Source organism: Erinaceus europaeus, chromosome 3, assembly GCF_950295315.1.
Source record: "Erinaceus europaeus chromosome 3, mEriEur2.1, whole genome shotgun sequence".
Taxonomy (NCBI): Eukaryota; Metazoa; Chordata; class Mammalia; order Eulipotyphla; family Erinaceidae; genus Erinaceus; species Erinaceus europaeus.
Genome location: NC_080164.1, coordinates 112,042,053 through 112,067,438, shown reverse-complemented (window position 1 = coordinate 112,067,438; position 25,386 = coordinate 112,042,053). Strand labels below are relative to the sequence as shown.

General features: G+C 39.3%; 1 protein-coding gene across 2 annotated transcripts in view; it reads left to right on the top strand.

Annotated features, from left to right (window-relative positions):
- The window catches only part of CCSER1 (coiled-coil serine rich protein 1), a 615,589-nt gene that overhangs the window by 189,269 nt on the left and 400,934 nt on the right, over nt 1–25,386 (top strand). For both annotated transcript variants that reach the window (XM_060187734.1, XM_060187733.1), the window contains exon 4: nt 7,193–7,286. In XM_060187734.1, coding sequence (XP_060043717.1) covers nt 7,193–7,286 — 94 coding nt within the window. The remainder of the gene's footprint in view (nt 1–7,192; nt 7,287–25,386) is intronic.

Here is a 25,386-nt window from a genome sequence, read left to right as displayed (position 1 = left end):
TATTTTATTTTAGTCATCACTGGATCTTCTCCACTCTGGGGTGACTATTTTTTTTTTTTAGTATTTTATCTATTTTTCCCCCTGTATTGGGGGTGGGATTAATAGTTTACAGTTATCAATAAAATACAGTTGTTGGTACATGTGTAACATTTCTCACTTTTGGGGCCAGGTGGTGGTACACCTGGTTGAGTGCATGTTACAATGTGCAAGGACTCAGGTTCGAGCCCCTGGCCCCCACCTGTAGGGGGAAAGCTTTGCAAGTGGTGAAACAGGGCTGCAGATGTCTCTCTTTCTCTCTCCCTCTCTATCTCCCCCTACCCTCTCTATTTCTGACTGTCTTTATCCAATAAATAAAGATAATAAAAAATTTTAAAAAAATTAAAAAATACATTTCTCAGTTTTCTGCATAATACTCTAACCCCCACCAAGGTCTTCCTCTGCCATCATGTTCCAGGGCTTGATACCCCCCCCCCCCCCGAGGTGACCTTTTTCAGAATGAGAGACAAAGTCAGAGAGGCAGACAGATAGAGTGAAGGAGGCCACAGCACCACAGCTGCCTCCAGGGATGTGGGGGTTGTGGTAGAACCTGAGTCACACATATGGCAAAGCAGCGCCCTATCTGTGGGAGCCATTTTCTCACCCCGTAGATGACACTAGTTTACTTACATATTTTACTGTACTCTTTTTACATAGACAGAGACCACATTGCAAATATATGTGCAACTGCAAATATAAACAAAACTCACAACTTTGAAATAGATATTCTATTTTGTGTTCCTCTTAGTCAGTTCTTCTTCCTAGCCTTCTTGTCCACTGTTTCGCATGTCTCGCACTCTGACCTGTCAACAAATTCACATTCAGTAAGTGCCCTGGCCCTGGGCAAGGCTCCAATTCTTCCTTGCCCTCTCTTGCTGACAAGTAAATACATTTTTTAAAAAGATGAACCCTGGAGATAATATTTTCAGTTTATGAGTCTGCATTGATTTTTCTTCTGTAATGCGTGGTGTAGCTACACATTTCTCCTTTTATTATGAGGCCTCTCCAGCTTTTGACACCTCTGCTGTTCTAACAAGAAAGCCACTTCCTAAGGAAGCTATCAAAGCAGGGTGATTCCACAGGAGTGCCTTTGCAAACAATCTATCAGGACCCGTGCAAGTAGGGCCATCTTGCCCAAATATCAGGGGACATGGTCAAAACCGGAACAAAGCTAAAATAGACTTTCTATCTTCTTCCCACCCAAAAAACTCTATTTTTTTTAATCTTTTATTTATAAAAAGGAAACATGGACAAAACCATAGGATAAGAGGGGTACAGCTTTGCACAGTTCCCACCACCAGACCTATGTATACTAATCCCTCCACTGATAGCTTTCCTACTCTTTAACCCTCTGGGAGTATGGACCCAAGATCCTTGTGGGATGTAGAAGGTTGAAGGTCTGGCTTCTGTAATTGCTTCCTGGCTGAACATGGGCATTGACAGGTCGATCCATACTCACAGCCTGCCTCTCTCTTTCCCTAGTGAGGAAGGGCTCTGGGGAAGCAGAGCTCCAAGGCACATTGGTGGGTTTGTCCAGGGAAGTCTGGTTGCATCCTGCTAGCATCTGGAACCTGGTGGCTGAAAGAGAGAACTCTAATTTCATCTGCTCTATTTCTACCTTTGGGTTCCTGCTTATTAAACTGTTTGTCCTGCTTTATATCTTACCGCCTCTCAGCCACCAACTTGCAAATGCTATAATTTCATCCTGACTTCTCTGGGCAGATGACCTCACTAGTGTATCCTGGAACTTCACTTCTCCAGAGCCCTACCCTACTAGGGAAAGATAGAAACAGGATGGCAGTATGGCTCCACTGCCCATGTCCAGCAGAGAAGCAATTACAGAAGCAAGAAGGATGGGACATGGAACTCTAGTGGTTGGAATAGTGTGGAATTGTACCCCTGTTATCTTACAGTCTTGTTAATCATTATTAAATCACAAATATATTTTTAAAAGAGGACAAAATTGGAATAGTATCATGAGTTTCCAGATTTAATGTTACTTTGTTAAATTAGTTGTTGGAATACCAGTGGCATGAGTTTTAGGTGTTTGTTACTGGAAATAAAAATACGATTATTATTATTTAGTGATGGGAGGATTGCCAAAATTCAAATGAAATTCAAGCAATTCAACCTTGACTCTTCAAGATGTTGGAACCAAGAAGCAGGAAATTTGCTACTGCATTTTTCAGTTTCCAAGTAGGCTTAGGCTAGTGGTACCCATAACCATAGACTTTTTGGACTATGAATTGGCCGCATTTTGCAGTTTATACCACCAGGCCAAAGCGTCTCTCCTTTTGACAAATATCTCGAATTAGTGAGCTAGGTTAAGGTACCCATCTTGCATCATTTATGGAAGGGCAAAGAGTTTGACTCATTTCAGAGTTTGGAAGTTTATTCTATAGGTGGGTCAGCTCAAATAACAGGAACCACATCACAGAAAACTCAGGGTGAGCAAGCTGTATTGGTGGCAGGGATAGTGAGGCCAAAGTTATCTGGACCAGCGGCTTGTTTCTTTTCTTTCCTTTCTTGGGCTTCATTGTTTCTTTGTGTTGTCTTGGAGAGTTATAACAAGATGCCATAGATGGGGCCTGTAAAACATAGACATTAATTTTAATTATGCTCTGAAGACAGTCCAATGTCAAGGTGAAGGCAGATTGCTTTCCTTGGAGCATCTGTTCATGCTGTTCATGCCTCTGTGTCAGTGTACTAAGAGCCTCTTGTTTGAAGAACAGCAGTCATTAGAAGTTAGGACCCACTTAACCTGTGGCCCACCCTCCTTACCTCTCTCTCTTCTTTCCTTTCTCCCCTCCTTTTTTTCTTCTATCAAAGTTACTGCTGTTCCTTCATTGCCTACAAAACAATACATCAACTCTTGGTAGCCACGTTTTCTTTATTTTCTTACAGAGACAGGAATAGAGAAGTCTAGGGAAAAGAAATAGAGAGAGAGAGCTAGAGAAAGAGAGACGCCTGTCGTACTTCTCCACCACTCCTTAAGCTTTCACCCAGGAGGTGGGGACCAGGTCCTGGAGCATAGAGTAATATGTGGGCTCAAGTGGGTGGGCCACCACCCAGCCCATCCTGTGAACTGCTTTTACTGTGTTTTTTTTTTCCTCCAGGCTTCTCTTCATATTCAGTCACAATGTAACTTTCAGGGGCTTAGAACATTGATATTGAACTCTAGATGGAAGTAGTTCAGTTTAAAAATGAAATTCAACTTCCAAGCACAGAATTATTTTGGCTAGTTTTGATTTCATTAAACTATTATGCTTTCACTATAAAATGGCTTGTGAAAATTCACTTTATGGGGGGGTTGATGATTTAGAAGTTGTCACAGGAGTCGGGCGGTGGTACAGTGGGTTAAGCGCACGTGGCGCAAAGCATAAGGATCCCAGTTCGAGCCCCTGGAAGCAGGTCTGCATGTGTCTATCTTTCTTTCCCCCTCTGTCTTCCCCTCCTCTCTCCACTACTTTCTGTCCTATCCAACAATGACGACATCAATAACAACAACATTAAACAACAAGGGAAACAAAAAGGGAAAATAAATAAATAAATATTTAAAAAATTAAAAGAAGAAGTTGTCACATGAGTGCAGCTTCTTATCTCTCTATGACAAGTGTCCATGCCCCACTTCTGCCCAAGGTTGCTTGCTCCTGCATGGAGTCCCCAGTACCTTTTTTCCTCCACCCTTCTCCTACACCCTCCATTTCAACTCCTGGAATCTGCTATAAGAGACCACACTAAGTCTAAGCTTAGGAAATAGAAGAAACATCCAGAGTGGAAAAAAAAGCAGCTTCTGATGATAGATTCTTCACTGTCTGACTTATATCATCTTCTCAGTTAAATAGTGTTCAATTTACAGTTTCTGACAGTATTGTCTCAATTAGTTTATTTACTTATTGGATATATATATATATATATATATATATAGAGAGAGAGAGAGAGGGAAATTGACAGGGAAGGAGCAGACAGAGGAAGATATAGAACGAGAGAGAGAACTGAAGTGCTGTGTCACATCCTGTGAAGTTTACCTTGTAAATGGGAACCAATGTCTTAAACCAGGGTCCTTGCACATTATAACATGCACTCTCTTCTAAACTGTTTCCCATATTGAACATAAGCTATAAGCTATATTTCAATTGCAATTGTCCCTGGAAGCTTAACTGCTTTTGCCTATGTTGCATTAACACTTATATTTTCCCACTATTATTATTCATGAATGATTTTATTATTTATTTGTTTTTGTTACTAGGATTATCACTGAGACTCAGTGTCTGTATAATTCCATGATTCCCAGCAGCCTTTTTTATTTGGTAGAGGATTTGTGATAGGGAGAGAGAGAGAGAGAGAGAGAGATAGACAGACAGACAATGGCAGCACTATTCCACTGCACATGAAGCTTTCCCTTTGCAGGTGGGAGTTGAAGGTTTGAACCCAATTCCTTGCACATGAAAACATGTACTCTAGTGGGTGTGCCACCATGCAGCCCCTGCTATTATTTTTATTGATGAACCATTAGTTAACATGGTTTATAAGTTTCAGTGATAAAGTTTTACACATCCTTCTTGGTGCTGCTCAGTGTCTACTGTTTGACAGTAATGCAAGGTTTCCTTTAGTGACTACTGCTTTCTTTAAATATATGTCATAGTGGCACTCAAATCAGTGAAAAAACTGAGTCCAACTGCATTATTATTGAGTATTTAGGTTGTCCTTAATATTCCTTTCTGCATATTTCTATTTCAATCATAGTTCCCTGTAATTTCTTCTGCATTTAGTTTATCCATTTAGTCTGTTTATATTCACAACACAGGTAGTAAGACCTTGTTCCTCTCTTTGGAACTTCTACCTCTGCACAACCTTAGCTGTCAAGACTCTTCAGTGTGCTATTTTCCTTCTTAAAAAAATAAAGAAAACATTATTTACCTCTGACATATTATGGGACTAAGAAATCCAATAATTAATTTTTAATTTAACTGATTTTAATTTCATCCACAGATCCCTTCTAATAATTTAAAACAAATGACTGAAGAACAGTCATTGGATTTTAGTTTCCAGCTGGGGGGAAAGTCTAAATTGATATCTCACAGTTAACTCCATATGCAAAATTTGTTCTAGAAATAGTTGTGTCAGAAGTCGGGCAGAGGTGAAGAAAAGTATTAGAAAAGAAATCTAAATTTTCAACTCACAGACATCCATACATTTGTAAAATGTGTATATTTTTGTGCATTTTTATCAGTAGCATCTTACCATCTTTACAAGTATTTAAAACATTTTGATTAAGGCTCTGTTTTGTAATATCTTCAATGTACATTCACTTGCTTTAGTTTAATTATGTTATATGTCCTGTTCTTTTGTTTTTGTTTTTTTTTCCACCTCCAGGGTTATCACTGGGGCTTGGTGCTGGCACTAGAACCCACTGCTCCTGGTGGCCATTTCTTTTCTTTCTTTCTTTTTTTTTTATTGGATAGGACATACAGAAATTGAGAGGGGAGAGAAGGGGAAATAGAGAGGAAGAGAGACAGAGAGACAGCTGCAGACCTACTTCAATATTTGTGAAGTAACCCCCCCCCCCCGCAGGTGAGGAGCTGGGGGCTCAAACTGGGATCTTAGCTCAGGACCTTGCAATTCTTACTGTGTGTGCTACTGCCCGGCACCTTTATATATCCTTTAAAGAAGATAACAAACAAATCATTGGAAAAGTTAAGGTACTTTTTATTTTTGTGGTAAATCTTGGGACTTTTATTGGGCTGATAATTTTCTTTCATCCTTCCTTTTTTTTCAGTAGTTTTACATTCTTCTTCTCCTCCTCCTCCTCCTCTTCTTCTTCTTCTTTCTTTCTTTCTTTCTTTCTTTCTTTCTTTCTTTCTTCTTTCTTTCTTTCTTTTTCTTGTCTCCAGGGTTATTGCTCAGTGCCTGCACCATGAATCCACTGATCCAGGAGGCCACTTTTCCCCCTTTTGTTGCCCTTGTTGTTGTAGCCTTGTTGTGGTTATTATTGTTGTTGTTGATGCTGTTCATTGTTGGATAGGACAGAGAGAAATGGAGAGAGGAGGGGAAGACAGAGAAGGGGAGAGAAAAACAGACACCTGCAGACCCACTTGGGATCTTCTGAGTAGGCAGAAATTTCATCAGTCACCTGCTGCTTTGAGAGAATTTTTGAAATATCTCCCCTAAGGTACAAAACCTGGTCTTTCTGGGTTTTGCCTACTTTTCCTTATCATAAAAAGAGTTTTACTTTCTAAGAAGTCTTTATGAGGCCTATGTCTCAGTGGGCACTGTGGCCTTTGGAGGGTGGCCTACAGGATGCCACATTGGTTTCTCTGTGGTCTTGGAGTATGATGGGGAGGGAGGGATTGCCTGAGTCACTGGCTGAGCAAGCACTAGTCTGCTTTATATAAAAAGTAATAGCCTCTGAAGTGCTGAGGGCAGATTTAACTGAGAATAAAATGAGGAAGAATTCTATATAAATACAAAACAAGCATCATGGACAGTGTGAGAAATGCTCAGGATAGTAGCTGTCTATACAGACTGGTAATTTTAAGGCATATATATATATTTTTTAATTATTGATTTAATATTGATTTACAAAATTACATATCAACAAGGGTATAAATCCACTCCATGCCCACCACCAGGGTTCTGAATCTTCAGTCATCCCACTGCAAGTCACCACATGGGATAGCTATAATCTCTACAACTATCAGTCTACATTTATGCATAATTGCTGCATTTTTCTTCCTGATCCAGTCCTCTCCCCCTCCAAGGCACTCATGACAACATTACTACCTCCATATGTCCCTCTCCTTTTCCTCCTCTCTCTCTCTGGGTGCTGATGGAGGTGGAGTTCAAAGCCCTCTTATCCTCTTTCTCCTATCACTTCTCCCCCACTGAGAGTATGGATCAAGGTTGATTTTGGGGTGCAGAAAGTAGGAGTTCTGGCTTCTGTAATTGCTTCTCTGCTGGTTGTGGGCATTGGCAGTTCGACCCATACCCCCTGGGCTGGTAATTTTAAAGCATGTGTGGTTTTCACATTTTTTTGGACTCAGTGAAAATTTCTGATTTTGACTTTGAATTGTTTTTCTTCCCTCACAGCATTCACACACAGTTCTGAAGTTCCTCAGTATTCTGTTCTTATTCTTGATTTTTCCTTTTTCTTCAGGATGTATTGAATAATTTGGGGTCTTGTGAACTTGATGAAGATGATCTAATGCTTGATCTAGAGTTTTTGGAAGAACAGAATCTTCAGCCTCCAGGTAAGTTTTAGATAAATGCACAAGGTCATGCAACTGGTCATATTGTTTAGCCTGCATCTGGCTTTTCCATTCTAGTTGCTATGCTATTGAAGTATGCTTGAAATCAAAGGCAAATGATTCTGGAAATCTTAAAGTTTACTGTGAATATGTGTAATGTGTACATGTTTAGAACACAATTATAAAATAGTAAAAAAAAAAAGAAAACCTTTAACCAAATTCATGTTAAAGAAGGAAATTCTAATTAATGTGTTGTTGTAGATGTCTCCATTAAAGTCAGTAGCTTCTTGTTTATATTTTTGGGTGCACTCATATCGTATATATTGATGATGGTTATGTATTCCTCTGACTGATATATGATAGGTAGTGTCATTTCTGTCTCTTACCACCTTCTTTACCTGAAAGTTTATTTTATCTGATAGCAGAATAGATGTTTCTGCCCTCTGCCCTCAACATTAATGGCTTGAAATACCTTGTTTCAGCCTGTCACTTGGAGTTTCTGGGTGTGTTTCCTGGAGACAGGATAGGTAGATCTTATTTTTTTAATCTGTTTAGTCACTCTGAGTGTTTTGATTGGTGAATCTAATCCACTTCCATGAAGGGTGATTATTGAAAAGTACATTTTACTTATAGCCATTCTGTTCTCTTTTGAGATTGTTTTGTTTTGTTTATTCTTTTTCCACTGATCACCTCATTTAAAGGTGGGATTCCTTTGCTTCTTCTTTTCATGTGGGACTCCTTTCATGCATTCTTGCAAGGCAGAATTGGTGGCAAATTCCTTTAGTTACCATAATTGTGGAGACTTTTACTTCTCCCCCTGGCCACTCAGCATTGCACCACCCTGTGGTTAAATGAGTTTCTTCAGAAGTCCCATTTGTAATTGGATGAAGTTTCAAATGTCTTTCTATTGCTTTGTATAGTTGATGGGGGCAGAGGGGTAGTGACCATGCAGTTGTTTATACTTCATGCCATGTCTTATCTCCAAAAGTCTCTTCAGACCTAAATATTATTTATCAGTAGCAAACACAGACACACATTCATGAACACATGTACACACATGAATTATGGTATGCTATAAGTTCTTGTTCACTGACTTAAGGAGCCTATTAGTAATTGCTTAAATGTATATTAAATCATAAGATTTCATTTCTCTAAATACCAAGATTGCTGCCTTTGAAGTAGGTTATAGACATAAAGTACATTTTCTTTTTTTTTTTTTTTTTTCTTTTTTTTTTTTCAGGTCCCCTCTGTTCTCACTGGCCATTAATTCCCAACCATGGCATACTGGGATATTTTCCCTCAAGCATCACCACCCACAGACCCAAACTAACTCATGTCCATACAGATACTTTAATATGTAGCATACCCTAGACCTGACAAGTAAATTTGCCAGAGCCCACACCCGGATAACCTGTTTTTTAAATGCTGACCTCACTAATTCAGTACAGATGCCTCACATGTTAGTTTGAAACGTGTTTATCATCATCTATGAGCTGAAACAAACATTGGTTTAGCAAACCATGGTCCAGTAAGTCAAATTATTGTGATTTATAGAGAGGATTCAAAAGAGCACTTGTAGACAATAATACTTTGTAAGCCTAACATTCAGAAATTAAACTTTAACTTGTCCTTAAGCCTCACTCATATATGAGCTGGAGAATTCTTTAAAAGTCATCATTTTCTACATTTTGGTGCATCCTTCTTTATATTTGGTTAACGGTGTTCTTTTCTTTTTAATATTTATTTATTCCCTTTTGTTGCCCTTGTTTTTTTTTTTTTTTTATTTAAGAAAGGATTAATTAACAAAACTATAGGGTAGGAGGGGTACAACTCCACACAATTCCCACCGCCCAATCTCCATATCCCACCCCCTCCCCCAATAGCTTTCCCATTCTCTATCCCTCTGGGAGCATGGACCCAGGGTCATTGTGGGTTGCAGAAGGTAGAAGGTCTGGCTTCTGTAATTGCTTCCTCGCTGAACATGGGCGTTGACTGGTCGGTCCATACTCCCAGTCTGCCTCTCTCTTTCCCTAGTAGGATGGGTCTCTGGGGAAGCTGAGCTCCAGGACACATTGGTGGTGTCTTCAATCCAGGGAAGTCTGGCTGGCATCCTGATGATACCTGGAACCTGGTGACTGAAAAGAGAGTTAACATACAAAGCCAAACAAATTGTTGAGCAATCATGGACCCAAAGCTTGGAAAAGTGGAGAGGAAGTATTAGGGAGGTACTCACTGCAAACTCTAGTATACTTCTGCTTTCTTACTTTGGTGCCATACTCCAAACTCAGTCAATTTCTGCTTTGCGTTTCTACTTCTTTTTTTTTTTTTTACATGCATAACATTCCCCAGATTCCCATTTAGCAATACAACCCCCACTATTTCATTCATCATTTTTCATGGACCTGTATTCTCCCCACCCACCCACCCACCCCACAGTCTTTTACTTTGGTGTAATACTCCAATTCCATTTCAGGTTCGACTTGTGTTTTCTTTTCTAATCTTGTTTTTCAACTTCGGCCTGAGAGTGAGATCATCCCATATTCATCCTTCTGTTTCTGACTTATTTCACTCAACATGATTTTTTCAAGGTCCATCCAAGATGGGCTGAAAACGGTGAAGTCACCATTTTTTACAGCTGAGTAGTATTCCATTGTGTATATATACCACAACTTGCTCTGAATGACTCTGAAAATGTCCAATAGTTCTAGGTTATCTATCTCTTCATTTAGCTCCCTTATGTCTTTACTGATTTTCTTCCTGGATGATCTGTCAAGTTGAGATAGTGGGGTGTTGAAGTCCCCTACTATGATTGTGTTACTGTTAATATATTGCTGTAGCTCTTTCAGTAGAAGTTTGATGTATTTAGATGGCTTCTCATTGGGTGCATAGATATTAATAATTGTTAAGTCCTCTTGATTGACTGATCTTCTGAGCATTAAGTAGTGTCCATTCCTATCTTTTTTAATCTTATGTATTTTAAAGTCTATCATGTCAGATATGAGAATAGCTGTTCCTGCCCTTTTTTGTGGGCCATTGGCTTGAATGATAGTTTTCCATCCTTTCACTTTAAGTCTGTGTTTGTCTTGTTGCATTAGGTGAGTTTCCTGTAGACAACATATTGTTGGGTTGTGTTTTCTGATCCATCTTCCTACTCTGTGTCTTTTAATAGGTGAATTCAGGCCATTCACATTTATTGATATCAAAGATTGAAGATATTTTAACGCCATTCTTGTAGAGTTTTAGAGTGTTTTGATATATGTTCTATTTGTGGTGGTCTGGTTGTTTATAGGAAACCTTTCAGAACTTCTTTCAAGGCAGGCTTGGTGATGGTTGCTTCCTTCAACTGTTGCTTGTCTGAGAAGGTTTTGATGCTTCCATCTAGTCTGAATGACAGTCTAGCAGGATATAGTATTCTTGGCTGAAAGCCTTTCTCATTGAGCACTCGATAGATATCTTGCCATTCTCTTCTGGCCTGTAGTGTTTGTATGGAGAAGTCTGCTGCTAATCTTATGGGTTTTCCTTTGTAGGTGACTCTTTGTTTTTCTCTTGCAGCCTTGAGGATCCTTTCTTTATCCTTATTCCTTTCCAATCTAAGTATGACATGTCTTGGTGTCTTTAGGTCTGGGTTAATTCTGTTTGGGACCCTCTGGGCTTCTTGAATCTTTATGTCTTTGGTGTTGTCTAGACTAGAGAAATTTTCAGCTATTATGGCCTGGAGAACGCTTTCTTCCTCCCCTTCTCTTTCTTCCTCTGGTAAGCCAATAATGCGTATATTGTTTCTTTTGAAGTCATCCCATAGGACTCTGTTGTTGTTTTCAGCATCTCTTAATCTCTTTTTGAGATCTCTTACTTCTTCTTTAGTTGTCTCTAATTCATCCTCAATCTTGCTAATTCTGTCTTCAGCCTCATTGATTCTATTCTCTCTGCCCTCTACTGCTTTCTGGAGTTCATCTCTTTTGTTGCCCTGCTCTGATACTGTTTTAGCTTGTTCAGCTAGTTGCCTTCTTAGCTCAGCAATTTCAGCTTTCAGCTCTCTAATAACCATGAGATAATTAGAATTTTCTTCCATATTCTCATTTGTTGTTCCTGCAGTTCTGATTACAATTTTTTCAAATTCTTTACTCACTCCTGTTATTATTTCCTTAGCTAATGTTTGGATGTTGAACTCGTTGTTTTGTGCTTTGCCCTCTGGAGGACTTTTAGCTGGACTCTTGTCCTGGTTCGAGTCTCCATTATTTTTTCTTGTTGTTTTAACCATTTTATATAAGTTAAGAGGTTTTTCAATCCCTGAGTTGGAGTTCAGTGGTGTAAAAGCCTTTTTTTTTTCCCCTGTAGGCTATGGTAGCCTGAGGGCTTTTAAACTATCAGTAGGCTTCTTGGCTTAATCAATGACTCCTGACCAAGAGATAAAGCAGGGTGTGGCAGAGATAATCCAGTGGTTATGCAAAGAGACTTTCACAGCCCTTCAGCTATGCCACGGAGGTATAGGTCTTCTCCTGAGTTTCCCGGTTAGATCTCTGTGCCCTGGTGTCCCTCCCTGTTGCTGCTCCAGATTCTGAGGGTAGTAGCAATGGAGACTCAGAGTTGTACTTGGTGAGTCTCTGGGGAGTCCTTTCCTCCCTTCAGCTGTCCCCTTGTTGGTGGAGCAGACTGGAGGTGGTGTCTCAACTGATAAACTGCTGAACTGTTAGCAGTCACTTAATCTCTCCTTAGGCCCCTCTCTCCTCTCTGTCACCAGCCACGTGTGTTTGTACTCACGGGTGATTTACTGGGTTTCTGTGGTCATTCTAGTCCTGTCTTGTTTCGGTCCGGGTGGTCTCCTTTGGTATTCCTAGTTGATCCGGGAGAGGAGAGGAGAGGAGAGAAAGCGATCTGCTGCTCGTAGCTCCGCCTCCGGAAGTCTAGCGCCCTTGTTGTTCTAAAGTACATTTTCTACTACCAATAATTTTTTAACATAGTCATTTCCAGGTAAAATAGAAATATCATTATACTGTAACTTAAAAGCCATGAGTCTTACTGTATAACTTTGAGCATATAAATCTCCTGCATTTACTTTTCGATGTTTAGGGGTTAGGCTATTGAACTCTGCATGGTTTTTCTTTTTTTTTTGATAATGAAGAAAGAATTGAGTTGTTGTTTCAGAAACCCTCTTTCCCTTATCGTTTTCACAGTAGACTTAGGAAGCTCATAATATTATCTCTCCAGTGGCAGAAGCTTATGGGAATCATGCACCTGACTAATTTGACAGTGAAGAATTATAATTCATTAAATAGTCAAGGGAGAAAGAAAACATATCTAGGATCTATTTGAGTGTTAACTGTTTGGGATGGATTAATTAAAATATGTTTCTTTAGGTCCTTTCTTTGACTCTTGGTTTATTTTTTAAAAGGTCTAAAGAGTAGGAAAGCTATCAGGGGAGGGGTTGGTATACGAAGGTTTGGTGGTGGGAATTGTATAAAGCTGTACCCCTCTTATCCTATGGTTTTGTCAATGTTTCCTTTTTATAAATTAAAAAAAAAGAATTCAACAGGTCTAACTGAAGATCCAACTTAAATGGAAGGAAGACTGAACGAATGCTATGTGTGTTACTGAGGCAGCATTATATTAAAATATGTCAATTTCAAGTATGCATGATTATAAATCTGGGCATCCCAGGAAGGGGTGCAGTGGATAAAGCACTGGACTCAAGCATAAATCATTACCTATGCATACATTAAGGTCACCTCTAAAAGTCTAAATCTACAAAGGACAATAGATTTCTTTTAATCTCAAGAATAAGAATTCTATCATCATCATCATTATTTATTTATTTATTATTTTATTTTATTTCATTTTGCCTCCAGGGTTATTGCTTGGGCTCCATGTCTGCACTATAAATCCACTGCTCCTAGAGGCCATTTTTCCCATTTTGTTGCCCTTGTTTTTTTTTTTCTTTCTTCTTCTTTTTCTTTTTTTATTTATTTATTTTTCACTTTTTTTTATTGGGGAATTAATGTTTTACATTCAACAGTAAGTACAATAGTTTGTACATGCATAACATTCCCCAGTTTCCCATATAACAATACAACCCCCACTAGGTCCTCTGAATCCTTCCTGGACCTGTATTCTCCCCACCCACCCACCCCAGAGTCTTTTACTTTGGTGTGATACGCCAATTCCATTTCAAGTTCTATTTCTGTTTTCTTTTCTGATCTTGTTTTTCAACTTCTGCCTGAGAGTGAGATCATCCCATATTCATCCTTCTGTTTCTGACTGATTTCACTTAACATGAATTTTTCAGGGTCCATCCAAGATCAGCTGAAAACGGTGAAGTCACCGTTTTTTTATTCCTCAGTAGTATTCCATTGTGTATATATACCACAACTTGCTCAGCCGCTCATCTGATGTTGGACACCTGGGTTGCTTCCAGGTTTTGGCTATTACAAATTGTGCTGCCAAGAACATATGTGTACACAAATCTTTTTGGATGGCTGTGTTGGGTTCCTTAGGATATATCCCCAAGAGAGGAATTGCAGGGTCATAGGTTAGGTCCATTTCTAGCCTTCGGAGAGTTCTCCAGACTGTTCTCCACAGAGGTTGGACCAATTTACATTCCCACCAGCAGTGTAGGAGGGTTCCTTTGTTATTGTTAATACTACTGTTGCTGGATAGGACAGAGAGAAATTGAAAGAGACGGGGAAGACAAAGAGGAAGAGAGAAACATAGGCACCTGCAGACCTGCTTCATTGCTTGTAAAGTGACCCGCCTGCAGGTGGGGAGCCAGGGGGTTGAACCAGGAACCTTGTGCCAGTCCTTGCTTTGTGACTTGCGCACTTAACCCACTGTGCTACTGTCTGCCCCCCCCCTTTTTATTTTTATTGTCACCAGGGTTATCACTGGGGCTTGGTGCCTCCACAAGGAATCCACTGCTTCTGGTGGCAAATTTTTACCTTTTGTTTTTCTTTTTGATAGAAACAGAGAAATTGAGAGTGAAGGAGGAAATAAAGAGGCAGAGAGAAAAAGAGACATGTACAGTACTGTTTCACTGCTCATTAAGCTCTCACACAGGTGGAGGTCTGGGGCTTGAACTTGTGTCTTTGGTCAAAATAATGTGTATACTTTACTGAGATTACCACCACCCGGACCTTCTCAGTCTCCTTTTAGAGTGTAGTATTTCTTACACTTTATTTCTGTCTTTCTAAGTTGTTGCAAATCTCTTCTCACATTAACTCTGTGAGAGTGAGGAGTAACTCACTGATTCAGTCAAGAAACCACAAGTTGTTATCAAATGTGAGTAGGCATTTTGGAAACTGACACATCTAAGTTAGCACATCTAAGTTACTATTGGAGCCTGGTCACAGTGGTCTGGAGCAAGTGACCCCATTTTTCTAGGCCCCTTTTCCTAAAACGCAAAGTGCAGATAAACAAAATGCCATTCTGTCATAGATATTGCAAAATATCATTCCATTTATAAAGTGACCTGTTTTTATGTTAAATGCCTTTTAGCTGCCAGGTGATGGCACACCTGGATAACTGCACACATTATAGTACAAAGAGGACATGGGTTCAAGCCCTGGGACCCCAACTTCAGAAGGGAAGCTTCACAAGTGGTAAAGAAGAGCTTCAGGTGTTTCTCTGTGTCTCTCCCTCTCTACTTTCCTTCCCTCTATTTTTTTCTCTGTCCTACCAAGTAAAATAAGTAAATAAATAAAGCTAAAATGTTTTTAAAAATAAAATGCCTTTTACATTTATCTAGAATATGGCAAAAGCCCAGTAGAGATTGCCTATTTCTGTCCAATTCTTGATGCTGACTTCTTGTTAAAGAGTTTGTCCTATTACTGCTTATTTTCACAATCCTAATTTCTCATTTCTTATTTTATATTATATGAAAGAATACTGTTTTTGATTTTCTCTAAATTCTTTTTAGTATGGTATATTAACTGTAATTATGTAACAAGTAGATAAAGACTTTGCTCATAACAGGAGGTAAGCTTCTAAGTATGTGTTAAGACTAGTGCATTTAGGGTCAAAGAGAAAAAGCAAGCTCATGTGGGAAGACTGTTTTGCCAGGTCCATGACAGGCAGATCTCAAAGCACTGGAGAAAGCTTTGGTGTTGTGATAACTTTCTACTACCTCTCTATCTGAAAAAGTTGACCAAGAGTGGTGAAACCCCAGCAATGATAAAGTAAAACCAATGTGTGTATAATATATCATTTATATGTTATACACAGCAAAACACAGTCGGGTTTTAAAGGAAGAAGACATTGCTGTATTGAATACAGTGCTTTAGTACTAGCTAATGCTGACAGAGAAAGCCTGCAGCTTTGTTTTAATTATGAACTTTCCAATTTGCAGATGAGTTACTGAATGGAAAATATATCTAGTTATCATCCTTTAATATAAATAATGGGATGGTTATTTGGATGGTTGAGTGAAGAAATTTTATTGTTGCATCTGTTGTGTTTTCTGGACTTTATATCCAAAATCACTTAGGGCCGTGTCTCTTGGTATATGTCCAGATGTAAATGGGGAAGTAACAGCCCAGTGATATCAGTTAGGAATTAATTAGATAGTTGCTAAATTATTTTGAATTTGATGAACAAGCAGGATAAAATTCTGCAGTGAGTTGGGAACTCCTTATGTGCTTATTAATTACAGAGGTGATTTTTGTTATTAATTTTTAATGGCTAATAGCACAGCAGTGCTGACAGGAAGCCTTGGTGGTTTGGCCAATGTGAACAGCAGTGCACAGATCACAGCAACACTCACTGAGGGAAAATCACAAAGCTTACCAGTACGTTTTACAAGCTTTGGCAGGTCTGGATCAAAACTGTGTGTGAGGGACCATTAAACCAGCTATAGGAAGCTGGGTGCTCCTTGGTTTTGTTGAAGATCTGGAATTGAGATAATGTAAGTCTATGAACCCAAGTAGGCTGTAGAGACTTGAGGAAGAGTATTTAAGTTCTCTCATTTTCCTGTTCTTCACCTGAATATAGGAGCAATATGTTTATTTCCTTCAAGGTTTCTTATGAGGAGTGGTGCACTAAATCATAGTAGAATTCCTGCTCTCAAGTCTGGTATAGAATATTTTAAATAGGGGCTGGGTGGTGGGGAACCTGGTTGAGCATACATATTACAGTGCCTAAGGACCTGGGTTCGAGACCGTGGTCCCCATCTACAAGGGAAAGCTTCAGGAATGGTGGAGCAGGGCTGCAGGAATCTCTGTCTCTTTCCCTCTCTACCTCCTCCTTACCCCTCAATTTCTGGCTGTCTCTATCCAATAAATAAATATAATTTAAATTTTTTTAAAGAGAACTCGAATAAATACTATTTTTATAATATGCATGACAAATATATCTGAGGACTAATACGATTATGGTCTTACCAGTTATTGTTTTTTCTAGTCGTTGTGATTGAGAAATCTCATTCAGATTTTTTCCCACTCTTACTAAAGGATTAAAACATGTGAGTTTCAAGTACACATCATTATAAATCATTATTTGTACATATATTAAGGTCATCACTTAAAGTCCAATTCAATCCTCCAGCATACAAAAGGCCACCCTTTTTTTTTTCAACTCTTTCTTAAATGTGGTATTGTTCAGCTTTTATGTCTTGAAAATCACAACACATGCAAAAACGTTTGTGACATTTATTTCCAAGCATATGCCATTACTGCATTGAGCCAAGTAGTGAAAGGATAATAGATACAACTTACTGAATCTGTATGTCAATTCAGTGAACTAAGTAATCCTTTTCACATTTGAGAAAACTAAAACTCAGAGTGATAAACTGTTACAAGGAGTAGACAGCCTCATTGGGCTCAAGTAAGAAATGTGTTGTTATTGTTTTAAGTCTAAAGCAGCGATTCTAAACCTTTTCATCCTCCTTTTTTTTTCATTTTCTTTTTTTCTTTTCTCTAAGGGTTGCCTGAATATTTATAACATTGTTTCAACCCATCCCTGCCCCACCCTCATCTTTTTTTTTTTTCCTGGATTCTGATTCTTTATATCCATTACTTTAATGAATTTTTTTTCAAACAGGCCTTTTTCCTTCTTCCTTCCTTCCTTCCTTCCTTCCTTCCCTCCTTTCTTTCTTTCTTCCTTCCTTCCTTCCTTCCTTCCTTTTTTTTTTTTTTTCATGAACTTTTCCTATTATGGCCATCACTTTGATTCCATGCAAGAATCAGAGAATCCATGCCTTTGCTAAGTCATGTTGCCTTACTCAAATATCTCCATTGTGCCAAGCATTGGTTTAGTCATTTAGCTGTTTCTGTTGGACCTGTTTTTTAAGCTCTGAGTTATAAGCACATTGGATATTTTGTTTAATCATAAAAAAAACCTCTAGAATTACCTGTTCTGTAAAGGAAGGAATGGAGACCTGAAAGAGCATTGCTGCTGGCTCAGGTTAGCAGAACTGTAAGTGGCAAGACTAGGGCTTAAACTGTGTCCTTATAATCCTTGCCTGCTGTTTTCTTTCTGGTACATACAGGGCAATGACAGGGATTAAGTCTAAGGACCCCAGCAGGCAAGTCTTGTGACCTACTACTGAGGTATATGCTGGTCCTATATAAGTATTTTGATGTTGGGAAGTTTAATAAACAGGAAGGGCTGGTGAAATAGCTCACTTGGACAGTGCATTGCTTTGCCATGTGTGTGACCCATGATTGAGCCCAGCTCCTACTGACTGCACTGGAGGGAGGTTTGGTACTGTGGTATCTTTCTCTGCATCTATGTCTCTCTCTGTCTAAAATTAGGTACCGAGTGTTCTCTTAAGATACCCCATTTAGGTGACAGTACTGGGAGCATACAGTCCTGGCGTCAGTTGTCACTGTGGACATTGTCATCTGGAGCTAATGTGAGTTCTGTTTTTTCTGTATTCTGGTACCTGCAATCTGCTTTCTGGTCACTAGATGGAAATCTTGTGCTGATTGTGCCAATACAGCATTGAAATATATTTGTATTCTGCAGTTTAGTTTACCAGGGATTTCAAATATGTTATCTCATCAAATTATCACAATAACACTCTCAAATAGGTGTTGATATATACCAAGTACGGTGGAGGAAGCCAATTCTCTGTGGTTAAAAAAATGTATCAAAGTTCAGACAGCCAGTATTAACCTAGATCCTAAAATTGAATGACTGGTTCTTTTCACTATCCTTGTAGATCTTGTTGCCTCCAATTCTACTTGTGACTCTGAAATATTTGGTTATATATTTTTCAAGGCTGCTGCAAATCTCAGTATTCTCAGAAGAATAGGAAATGGCTCCTTGTAGCAAGTATGCTGAAGATGGTGAGAAAGAAAAGCTAAAGAAAAGGAAAAGCATTTTGAAAAGCAGACAGAAACAGAACCCAGCAGTGTGAAGTGTTTCCTGCAGGAACAAATAGTCTCTGTATCATCAGGCCCTGGAGTGTGACTACATTGCATTTTATGAATTTATTAAATCTGAAAACATGTTTCAAGGTCAAAAGGGACAGTTACATCTGCTAGAGCATCAACTTGCATACCCGAGGCCCTACAGGTCCCATAGTCCTTCCCCACTGCTACCATATGCCAGGTCTGAGCTCTGTTTCTCTAGCTTCTTTTTCTTTCACTCTTTCTCATTATAAATACATGCATGCATATGTAGAAAAACAAAACAGTGGGGTGAATAGTATAATAGTTATGCAAACAGACTCTCATGCCTGAGGTTCCCAGGTCCCAGTTTCAGTCCCCCAACCACCATAAGCCAGGTAAAAAATAAAAACAAAAATGACAAAAAAAATCCAAATAAATTTTACAGCATTTAATTATCTATCTTCATCTCTAGCAACATGGGAAGCTATATGATTCACTTAAGAAACATCTGAAATGTTTAATTTCCTTTAAAAATTTTATTTATTACTCTGTTTTTTGTGTTTGTTTGTTTGTTTAATGAGAGAGAGGAAGGACCAAGAACTGAACCTGGAGTCTATGGGACCTCAGACATGCAAGTCCTGTGAACAACTATGAGTTATGTCTCCAGGCCTTGAACTGTTAATTTCTTTACTTTTCAGGATTTTGAGAGAAAAAAAAAAACATAAATTTTCATAAATTGTAACTATGCAGAAAGCATCATTAAATTCTATTTTTACAGCACAAATTTAAAATCTATTAGTTACTTCAGATGCAATTTTAAATATCTTTCTCCTCTTATTTCCCTATGTGCTTGCAAATGATTGACTAGATTTATCTTGAGTTGTGTGAAAATTCTTATTATCATCTTTGAAAAAGCAGCAGTTTGTCTTTAATGTACTGATAGGGCCTGTGGATCATGATATTATTTAAATGTAAGATTATACAGTTATAATTCATATCCATTTTCAGGATGGATATTTGAAAGTCATGTATTTTTTTCTGTTAAATAATGATTTTATTTTCAGATACAGACTTGATGGTCCATATGTCCCTATAATTTTATTTATATATTTTTTAATTTGTTTATTGGGGATTAATGGTTTATAGTCAACAGTAAAATACAATAGTTTGTATATGCATAACATTTCTACATAACAATACAACCCCCACTAGGTCCTCTTCTGCCATCATGTTTCAGGGTCCGAACCCTCCCCTCCACCCCAGAGTCTTTTACTTTGGTGCAGTACACCAACTCCAGTCCAAGTTCCACTTAGAGTTTTCCATTCTTGTTTTTCAACTTTTGTCTATGAGTGAGATCATCCCATATTCATCTTTTTGTTTCTGACTTATCTCACTTAACATAATTTCTTGGAGCTCCATCCAAGATGGGGTAGAGAAGGTGAATTCACCATAAACCTGAGACTTTAGAGCCTCAGGAATAAGAGTCTTTTTGAATAAACATATCTATCTCTGTTCACATATCTCAGTTTTTCACATAACAAATTAACCCCCCTCTAGGTCCTCCTCTGCCATGTGTCTCAGTGTCTTTAATTCTGGGTTAATTATGTTTGGGACCCTCTGGGCTTCTTTTTTTTTAGTTTAAGAAAGGAGACATTAACAAAATCATAGGATGGGGTGGGGGGGTACAACTCCACAAAATTCCCACCACCCAATCTCCATATTACATCCCCTCCCCAATAGCTTTCCCATTCTCTATCCCTCTGGGAGCATGGACCCAGGGTCGTTGTGGGTTGCAAAAGGTGGTAGTTCTGGCTTCTGTAATTGCTTCCCCACTGAACATGGGTGTTGACTGGTCGATCCATACTCCCAGTCTGCCTCTCTCTCTCCCTAGTAGGGTGAGTCTGTGTGGAAGCTGAGCTCCAGGACGCATTGGTGGGGTCTTCAGTCCAGGGAAGCCTGGCCGGCATCCTGATGGCATCTGGAACCTGAAAAGAGAGTTAACATACAAAGCCAAACAAATTGTTGAAGAATCATGGACCCAAAGGTTGGAATAGTGGAGATGAAGTGTTGGGGGGTACTCACTGCAAACTCTAGTGTACTACTGCTTTCAGGTATATATTTGCCCTCGTTTATGGACACTTGTGAACATATGCTCTATCTCTTGGAACCTGGTGTATATCTAGGCTTTGGGACTTTGTTAGGAAGTGAACCACCTGGGATGGAATTAGAGAATACTATGAAAGGAAAGGTCTCACCCGAGTGATGAAGCTGAAGGGTTGTCGTTACACACCTTCTTCTTCTTCTAGTGTTTGCCCTTCTTCCGTAGCCAGTCAACAGCATCAGGTTGAGCCTGATGTAAAGTTTCGAGATCTCCTTTGAATCTGGAGATGTGGCAGTTACACACCTGAAGTCTCTGAACACAGTCTGAAGTGAAGCATGCTGTGGTGGCACTCATTGTGTTGATTAGGTTGCAATCAGTGGATGCAATATTATTTGATAAGAATTGGGAGAAGCATACGGGAAAGTGGGCCCTACCCTAGGGTCCCAGGACTGGGGGAAGTTTAGGCTCTATAGTAGAAATGTGAGGTCCCTGCTGTCTTAGGGTTCAAGAAAACAATGGATAGTTACTGTTACCATCACATTATTTGATAATTGGGTTAACTTTGAAAAGTCCCTTTGTTAGACATACAATCAATTTTCCCCCTCTCATATTAATTAAATAGTGATTTATATAACTACAATTAAATAGGTGTGTACATAAACACCATTCCTACCACCAAAAGATTGTGTCACATCCCACCTACCCCCATCCCCACCCCCACCCCCACCCCCGCTGGCCCAGGAAGCTGCATGTCCACCCTCCCCCTCACCATAGGGTTTTTACTTTGGTGCGCTACTTTCAATTTAGTCAGATCCTGCTTTTAGTTTCCCTTTCTGATCTTCTTTCTCAACTTCTGTTGATGAGTGGGATCGTCCCATACTCATCTTTATCTTTCTGTCTTAGCTCACTTAACATAATTCCTTCTAGCTCTGACCAAGATGGGTCAGAGAAGTTGTGTTCATTGTTCTTAGTAGCTACATAGTATTCCATTGTGTATATATACCACAGCTTTCTCAGCCACTCATATATTGTTGGGCACCTGGGTTGCTTCCAGGTTTTAGCTATTATGAATGGTGCTGCTATGAACATAGGAGTACACACCTCTTTTTGGTTGGGTGTTATGGAGTCCTTGAGGTATATCCCCAGGAGAGAATTACTGGGTCATATGGAAGATCCATGTCTAGCCTTGTGAGAGTTCTCCAGACTGCTCTCCACAGAGGCTGGACCTATTTACATTCCCACCAGCAGTGCAAAAGGGTTCCTGTGTCCCCACAGCCTCTCCAGCATTTATTGCTGCTGTCCTTTTTGATGTATTCCATTCTTACAAGAGTGAGATGGTATCTCAGTGTTGTCTTTATTTGCATTTCTCTGACAATCAGTGACGTGGAGCAGGTTTTCATATGTTTGTTAGCCTTTTGGATCTCCTCTGGAGTGAATGCTCTGTTCATATCCTCTGCCCATTTATGGATGGAGTTATTTGCTTTTTTGGTCTTAAATTTGCTGAGCCCTTTGTATATTTTGGTGATTAGTCTCTTGTCTGATGTGTGGCATGTAAAGATCTTCTCCCATTCTGTGAGGGGTCTCTTTGTTTGTGTGATAGTTTCTTTGGCTGTGCAGAAGCTTTTCAATTTGAATTAGTCCCATTTGTTTGTTTCTGCTTTAGTCTTCCTTGCAATTGGGTTTGTTTCATCAAAGATGTCCTTGAGGTTTAGGTGGGAAAGTGTTTTACCAATGTTTTCCTCTAAGTATTTGATTGTTTCTGGTCTAACATCCAGGTCTTTAATCCATTTGGAGTTGATTTTTCTTTCTGGTGAGATAAGGTGGTTCAGTTTCATTCTTCTGCATGTTTCTACCCATTTTTCCCCTCTGGGCTTCTTGAACCTTTATGTCTTTTATGTTGTCTAGGCTAGGGAAGTTCTCAGCTATTATGTCCTGTAGAATGCTTTCTTCCCCTCCCTTTCTTCCTCTGGCAAGCCAATAATGCCTATATTACTTCATTTCAAGTCATCCCATATGTCTCTGTTGTTATTTTCAATATCTCTTAATCTCTTTTTGAGAACTCTTACTTCTTTCTAATTCATCCCTGATCTTGCTAATTCTGTTTTCTATCTCACTTATTCTATTCTCTCCCCTCTGTTGTTATTTTGTTACCCTGTCCTGATACTGTATTAGCTTGTTCATCTTTTTGTTCTTTTAGCTCAGCTATTTCAGCTTTCAGCTCTCTAACTACCATGGGATAATTAATGTTTTCTTTTGGAGTCTCATTTGCTTTTTCCCCATTTCTGATATTACTTTCAAAGTCTTTTCTCACTCTTGTGACTACTACTTCTATTAGTGTTTGAATTTTGTCTTCATTATTATGGTGGATTTTATCTGGGTTTTTGTCCTGGTCCATTTCTCCAATATTTCTTCTTGGTTTAACCATTGTATTTGGTGTATTATGAGGTCCCTCTCTCAGTACCATTCAATCCACTAATCTCACTTGCTTGGATTGACTTGTGTCTAAGTATGGTGTTGTTACTAAGTTTAAAAGGAGTTAAGGCTTCGGTGCTTAATGATTCACAACGTGGGGGGGGCTGGGAACAGATTTAAACAATACAATTTTATTAGGGAATTACAAAAGTATGCGACATATATTTAGATACACCAAATAAACAATTATCATCAGTGGTTAAGAGTACTCTAGGTCCCTAAAGTCTGAGTATATTTATCAAATGTTTAGTCCCATAAGATAAACAATTATCAGCTGAGGTACAGATTGCTCATGGCTGTAGAGGGATATTAAAAGTTTACAAGCCACCAGTCACATGTGTTCAGTTCCCAAGAGAAGTAGCCATAGTGATATGATACCTGGAGCACCTCTACTGAGGTGCTTCTGACCAGTAGAAGAAGCAGCAGCCAAAGAGAATGGCCTGCTCCAAGTCTGTGCGTTTTATACATTTCCTTCTCTGTGTGTCCCATCTAAGGCTGATGTCATATGTATGCTAATAGTCCCAAACTCCTGTTGGGATTGCAACAGTACAGTACTTAATGAGTTCCCATTATTGAAATTAACAGTTGGTTCAGTGTTGTCTCAATCTTTGAGGTGAAGCCAACCTATTAAACCCTCTTTTGTTCTTTATTTTTCCTGTAGGGCATGGGAGTCTGCAGGATTTTTAACTATAAGTAGATTTTTTTAGCTTAATTACTCACTCCTAACCTAGAGATAAAACAGGGTAGGGGAGAGATAGCACAGTGGTTATAAGAGACTCCCATGTCCCAAAGGCCCAAAACCCCAGGCCCAATTCAACTTTTCTGACAATAGCCAGAGCCAATCTGGCCAGCTATCTGTGGCCCTATGAGTTTCTAAACAAATCCTGTTTGTACTCCATGGGTTCTGAGGAAGTTATTCAACATGTCTCTAATGTATGGGGAAAACAATGTGGAAAGACTTCCACTGTACAGCCCCACTTCCAGACCACTGGGAGTGTATGTCTTCTCCTGAATTGCCTGATGAGGTCTTTGTCCCCAGTGTCAGCAAAGGGCTGCCCCACTGCTGCTCAGCCTCCAAGGAACAAGTAGCAAAGGAGACTCACAGTTGCATTTGGTCAGCCTTAGGGGATTATCTCCTCCTGTTAGGAGTGTATTTGTTAATAAAACTCAGACCAGAGGTGGTGCCTCAACTGGCAAACTGCCAGACTGTTACCAGTCACTCCCAGCCCCAGGAATCTCTCCTTAGACCCCTCTCTGTCCATGAGCCACATGTGTTTTCACTCACCTGTAACTTGGTGGGTTCCCAGAGTATTAAGTCTTGTTGTGTTCTCAGGTGATCTTCTTTGTTATTCTTAGTTGGCCGAGGAGAGGAGAGAGAGGCAGCTGATGCTACTCTGTAGACCCACCTGTTCCTCTAACTTTAATATCATGAAGAGTCTTCATACTGTTTTTCATAGTGAATAAATTGGTTTACAAGATATCTCATTCCTCCATGTCTTCAACAATGCCTGTTTTCTTTTCCTTTTTTTTCTTAATACTTTTTTTCTCAGGAAATTTCAATTTACAATTGTCACATAAGTACCATGATAGCTGTGTTCACACTACCTTCAGCACTGACCCCAAACCCTATTCCCCCATCAGCCTTGGGTCCCCTTTACCTCCCCCCTCCCATAATGGCTTTGGCTTGTCATTTTCATTGGAAAAGTTTATTAATTGGCCAACTCATTAGCTCATTTATTAGATACTTCATTTTTCAGTCCCCAGGTTTTAAATACCAGGCTTGTTTTTCAAACTATGGATGACATTCACCCGGGCTCATTATTTTCAGTCTTCAGTTAGCCATGTAAAGTGAGGTGCTTCAATAGCAGAGTGTCTAGCGAGAGGAACATTTGAAGTTGTGTGAAGCAGACCCCAGCCTGTTTCTGTCACTCAGTGGGCAGCACTGAAATTCCAGTTCAAAGCCCCACAATGAGTTTGTAGTAGAAGCTGGAGAAGGAATGAAAATAAAGTTTCTAGCTCTATTTAGTTTTTTTATATATGTTTTTTCATTTTTAATTTAGTACTTTTTCTTTATTGGGGGTTTAATGGTTTACAGTTAACAGTAAAATACAGAACTTAGTACATGTGTAACATTTCTCAATTTTTCACGTAACACTCTAGTCCCCCACCACCACACATACACACACATAGGTCCTCTTCTGTTATCATATTC